The sequence below is a fragment of the Bubalus kerabau genome, chromosome 19 (genome assembly GCF_029407905.1).
Source record: "Bubalus kerabau isolate K-KA32 ecotype Philippines breed swamp buffalo chromosome 19, PCC_UOA_SB_1v2, whole genome shotgun sequence".
Lineage (NCBI taxonomy): Eukaryota > Metazoa > Chordata > Mammalia > Artiodactyla > Bovidae > Bubalus > Bubalus kerabau.
The window spans coordinates 31787766-31793898 of NC_073642.1; the positions used below are offsets into that span (position 1 = coordinate 31787766).

At 36.8% G+C, this 6133-nt stretch overlaps 1 protein-coding gene across 1 annotated transcript in view; it reads left to right on the forward strand.

The window, feature by feature from the left end:
* UBE2Q2 (ubiquitin conjugating enzyme E2 Q2) overlaps positions 1-4448 on the forward strand; it is a 65488-nt gene extending 61040 nt beyond the window's left edge. The window contains exons 12-13 of the mRNA XM_055556795.1: positions 620-686; positions 2788-4448. Coding sequence (XP_055412770.1) covers positions 620-686; positions 2788-2819 — 99 coding nt within the window. The 3' untranslated portion in view covers positions 2820-4448. The remainder of the gene's footprint in view (positions 1-619; positions 687-2787) is intronic.
* The last annotated feature ends 1685 nt before the right edge of the window (positions 4449-6133 follow it).

The following is a 6133-nucleotide window of genomic DNA, read 5'->3' on the forward strand; positions in this document are numbered from 1 at the left end:
TGACTTGATATCACTTACGGGCATTCTTCACGTGTTTAACCCAAATTGTTATCCATATGTATAGGCCTTAAAACCTCATGTTTCCTTACCTGAAGGCAGTATTTTGTAGTTTCTTTCTTTTTTTGTTTTTTGATGGAAGTTACAAGGAAGAGTTTTCTGTCAGTGGACATTTATAATTTTATATTTCTAGATACAAATGTTTTTTTCTTTTTTGAAGTAACAGTTGATTTATAATGTCTTAATTTCTGCTCTACAGCAGTGCTTGTTATACATACATATATATACACACACACACACACACACATATATATGTACATGTACATTCTCCTTGCATCCAAACAACATCCTTTAACTTTATTCATAAAGCCTTGTACTTGTGCAGTGGCAGGAGGACTTAGAAAATGAACTGTGAATTTTGTAGATCTTTATTAGAAAACAATTTTGGTTTTGTTATCCCTCTAAAATAGTTGGGAATAATGAAATTGGGAAGTTTATTTTTGAAATGGAAATACTTGGTTTCTTGTGTTAAGTACAGCAGTGATGCAAATAATCCATCAATTATTTGTAATGATTTTCATCTACTTACAGTTTTGATATAAAATGTATAATTCTCTTTCAGAATCAATATAATCTAGCAAGAGCCCAGCAATCTTATAATTCCATTGTACAGATACATGAGAAAAATGGTATGTTTACTTCAATAAGTATTTATTGCCATATGTGAAATTTTACATAATGTACTGTTTACTTATTTTGTTTTATTCTTCTGTTTTTGCTTTAATTTCTTACAAAGTATGGTTACCAGAGTGAAAAAATTTAACTTGAGGATACACATACTGTGCTTCATTCAAAATCTTTGTATCCTAAATACTTGGCCTGGGAATCTCTGAGTCAAACATTTTTGAGTAGATTGATGAATGAATCACTTTACTCACTTGAAATGTGTGATACTGGGATAGGAACTGAGTTAAAGGCAATTCTAAAGGTGGAGTTCTTGCTGTTAATACTGAGTAAGTGCAATCAGGATCATGAACAAGTTGCTGAACCATTTTCAGACCACTTAATGCTTTTTGACAATTGTGCAGATTTATTTATTCAAGTAAAAAAGTTCTAACTTCAGTCTACACTTAAAAATATTTGAATTGTAAATTAAAAAAAAATATCTTTCAAAAGTTTATTGGACTTATTTTCAATTTTTCTTGTATTCACAAGGCATGTTTGGAGTTTTTGTCTCTAATAGTGAGATGACCAAGAAGTAGACTTGGAGTCAGGACCTATTACCAGGTGCCATTTGCGTCACTCACTAGCTCTGGGGCCCTGAGCAAGTCCCATTACCTCTCAGCCTCAGTTCTCTCATCTCTAAAGTTGGTATGATGTCTGTCTTGCCAAATGTGAGGAAGGAGATAAGCTATGTGTGTGTGTGTGTGTGCAGCACTTAATAACCAAGTGTGCTGATATTCAAGGTAGCTGGGGTAGTGGAATGGATGCATTTTTGTGCAGAGGAGGTTAATTGATAGGAAGTAGTTTTTCTTCAAGAGTATCTACAGTAAAGTGTTCTTTAGTTAGAATGTGGTAGCTTGTGACTTCATATTTGTGTTTTGTGTGTGCTCACTTTCATTTAAGTGATAGAGCAAACGTGTCGCTTTTGCAGTGACTGCTTACTTTTGAAAGAATAGTATTCAAAACAATTTTCAAGCTTCTGAAGAGGAAAATGATAAAATTTGAGGACAAAGCTGGCTTTTCATAATAATCATCCCTAGCACGATAAAATAATAGACCCAAAGATGCCTACATGCTCCTTTATTAAGCACGTGGACACTCCACAAATCTTGGTATATTTATACTGTTGGAAGGGCAGCTTCGTACCAAACAATACTTTGTCTCAGTCTCATTTGCCTTTTTAGAGAGAGCTTATCTTGTTGTTGAGCATAGAAACACGTTTTTCTTATCTCGTATTTTTGTTAAATTAGACATTATAGTCAGCATTCAAAAATGTGGAAGTTTGTGTATAATTAGCTTTGAAGAAAGAGCAATAGATTCAGATTCAGGAGATGGATTCTGGTTAACCTGCTGCTGCTAAATCTGATCTTGGGCTTAGTCACTGAATCAGGGCACCTGCTGAGATGGCACCCTCACTGGCAAAATGACATCACTGCACTGATGACAGTCCCTCGTACTCGCAAATACCAGGATTTTGTTTGGGGGACAGTTATTTTTAGTTCAGTTTCCTATATAAAACTTAGCTTGTTGTCTAATAGTCCACACTCTTCTCTTTAGGTAGAAATGCCATTAATACAGAAATCTCACCTTGAAAATTCAAGTACAGTTTATTCATAGAAAATAACTTGTGAATATATCAGAATGTTGTGTTACCAACCCAAGTATAAGCTTAATTTTTACAAGAAGGTTTAAACAGGGAAATTATGAGTAGAAAATTATGGGTAGAGAAAGTATCTGCTGCTGCTGCTAAGTCACGTCAGTCGTGTCTGACTCTGTGTGACCCCGTGGACGGCACCCACCAGGCTCCTCTGTCCCTGGGATTCTCCAGGCAAGAATACTAGAGTGGGCTGCCATTTCCTTCTCCAATGCATGAAAGTGAAAAGCGAAAGTGAAGTCGCTCAGTCGTGTCCGACTCTTAGCGACCCCATGGACTGCAGCCTCCCAGGCTCCTCCATCCATGGGATTCTCCAGGCAAAGAATACTGGAGTGGGTTGCCATTGCCTTCGCTTCTCCTAGCTGGTTTAAGAATTAAAATATGTTAACTTTTTTTTTCCCATTCTTTTTCAGGCTGGTACACCCCTCCAAAGGAAGATGGCTAAATGTGTTGACTTTGTATGCTTGGACCAGTGTTGCTTTAAAGAAAATCTTTCCAACATGCAGACATAAGCTTTGAGTGCCCCTATAACAGCAGTACCGAAGATGTTAGCTAATAGATATTTTAGTGGATAATCTGTCAACTGATCCAGTATAAGTTACAGCCTTTCCATTTTTCTCATTTTAGGTATCTTGGACTGAGCAGTGGGGCCTTTACTGTATTTTTTCTGATAAATACACATACTGGCCACTCCTAATCATCTCTCTCTTAAAGGTGAAATGTCTTAAGCAGACAAGTCAGCATCAGGTTACTGAAGTTATGACTTGAGGGCAAATTTCCCATTTTTGAGCTCGTGTGTTATGAGGATTTACAATATATTGTTCCATTAAAGCCAATAAAGTTTAATCAATGTTTAATATTGGTTTAGAAAATTTAAGGTGTTCTGAATCACAGTAGCTTTTTCAGGTTAAAACTATTTTATGATATTGCCAAAATAATGACAGGAAATGTACTTGTTAAACTGTTAAACTTTTTTTTTTTTTAATGGCTATGAAGATCTGAACTATCTCCCGAAGATTTGCTCTTAATTGAGTTGAACTTTTTAGGCAGAGCAAAGCAAGGCTGTGTCAATTCAGCTTGTACGTAGTAATTTCCACTGGGGCATCAGAGTCTTGCTGAGCTGAATCTGCTTCTTGTTGGTTCAATATTTCTTATGAAGAAGAGCTTGAAGTATAGAGCTTGAATTATTTAAAATACTAAGTCATTCTACGTTTCCATTTTATTAACGGGATGTTGCAATCAGTTGTAAACTAATAATCTTATAAAGTGATTGGCACAAAGACTTCTTGAACAAAACTGCAGTTAAGTACAAAAAGTATCTAATTTGGAGACTTAAATTTTTTCTATAGTCATAATAATGGCTTTTACATTGAAAGACTAATAGGAATTCTACATATATTAATTCTTTTATAAAATCTAGACTCAAATCAGTGTACTCTCCATTTTATTGCCTTACCTGAATTAGTCCTGTTGGGTTGGTAATAGATTTTTTTTTTTAATATACCCAAATTTGACTTAAAAGTAAACTCTAGTTATTAAGCACTTTTAAAAAGAAACCCAGAAGCACATTTTTTTCTGCACAAACCAGTTACAAAGTTCAAAAGTGTGTCTTATGCTTTAAGACTCAGTTTTTAACTTTGTAAACCACATCTGAAAGACTTGGCACTTCTGCATTATTGTGTTTAATTTCTTTTCCTTCTTTTCTTCTTCTTCTTCCTTTTTTTTTTTTTCCTATTTTGGTTAAGAGGATAGTGGAAAAAGATTTTCTGGCATTCTTGTTCACTTGGTTAATTTGTATACAATTCGGATTGCCAGTTGCTCAGATAACAAGTGACAAGGCAAAATTCTTTAAAGCATTAAAGTTCCTTAAACCTAAGGCTAAATCTTGAATACATTATTGAATTCTTTAATATCCTGATGGCTAGCAGATTGACAGCTGCACATTTGGCATGCTTTGGTTTTTGGTTTGGGGGGGGTTTGGACTTTATTTTTCATTGCAGATTTATTTGGCAATGTACAGTAAATTTTGTAAACTTGCATCAAGTTTATGAATAAAGAACCATTTAAAAAATAACCTCTTTCACTTTCCTTTTGTAACAGATACTCTTTGAGTTTCTATAGGCTCTGTTGGGTTTCTGGAATAGGATCATATATGGTGGGATGGGGTGAGGAGAGGCTTAAGGTAGATTGATTTCACAAGAGAAAGCTGGAGAACCCAGAATTGGTGTGTATACACTTGGCATACTCAGGGTTTCCTCAACCTCTTCCCTTGCCCACACTGATTGTTTAATATAAATTCAGGTGCTACTTTCTGCATCGCTTTCCTAATTCCCCAAGGTACAGTAATCTGTTCCCTGTTCAGTGTACCCATAGCCTCTTCACACAATTGTCAATTTCTCACATACAAGAAGTACAGAGGTAGGAAAACTCCAGGCATAGTACCTCTGCTGCTTTGAGATCTTTCTGTGTTGGTTTCATCTTTGGATAGACTTGAATGTGCAGCCACCTTAAAAATCCATCCAGAGGTAGATAATGGCCTTGTGGTCTAGTGTCTCCTTAGGAAGTGAGAAAGTCTTTAGAGGTCCCCCTACCCCCCTCCCAAAAAAACACAACTTTTTCTGGGCCTAGAACTAGAGCATTTGTCTACCCCTAAATTAATGGCTGGTCAAAAGAATAAAACTATCATGATTAGTTTGGATCAGTGGTTTTCAAGGTATAATTTGTTGGAGAACTCTGGAGACTCCTGAGACCCTTTTAGGAGGTGTTCAAGGTCAAAGCAACACTAAACCATTATTTGATATTTTCACTCTCATTCTCTCCCAAGTGTACAGTGGCGTTTTCCAGAGGCTACATGATGTGATAGACATGATATTGAACAGACTGAATTCAGAAGCAGATCCAGCTGTCTAATACTAACTAGGTTTATAAGATGTAAAGATGCTACTCTATGCAATATTGGGGAGTGGGGTGGAGATCTGGTAAGGTTATTTTTTCATAAGTTACTCTGTGTGATGAACTATTTTAAGTGAATTAGTATGATAAATATACCACGTAAATATACCACGTAAATAAGTTCTTTGGCGTTGTCAGTATTTAAGAATGTGAAGCAGTCCTGAAGTCAAAATGTTTGAGACCTGCTTTTTTTAGACTTATCACATTTACCAGCCAAAAGCTGGGCACCAGACCAGGGCCTTGTCAGCAAGGAAGCTACAGGAGGAGTGGGTGTTCTCTGGGGAGACAGCAGTATCTGCTGTGCTTACATTTTTCTGTCTGTGGTTCTCAACTTGAACTTGCATCAGGGGTAAATTTAAATCACAGTAAAGCTAAAACTCCGACTGCTGGGCCCCAGCCCGCATAGTAAGCCTGCGGTGGGGACCGAGAACGCGCCAAGCCGAGTATTTCCCAGGTGAATCTGATGCTATAGGCAGGGAACTAATGCTGTTTGGGGCGTGGTTTCACAGCAATGGTAGGTACTCTGTAAGCTGATTTACACGTTCAGAACTTGAGGGCTACACGGTGTTGAATAAAGGTATTGATTTTCACACTTTTAAAAGCATATACTATCTGTTCAAAAATCAGACTCATGCTGTTGTTAACTGACATCGGGACTGTAAAGATTGATAAAACACTTTCTAGTCTCACTCCAAGAATTCATGAAAGACTTGGAAATACGGCTACAAGAGCAGTGAGCGGCACAGAATGAGGTGGATCTGGTTTCCCGTGAAGCCTCCGGGAAAGTCCCAGAAGAATTACAGGACG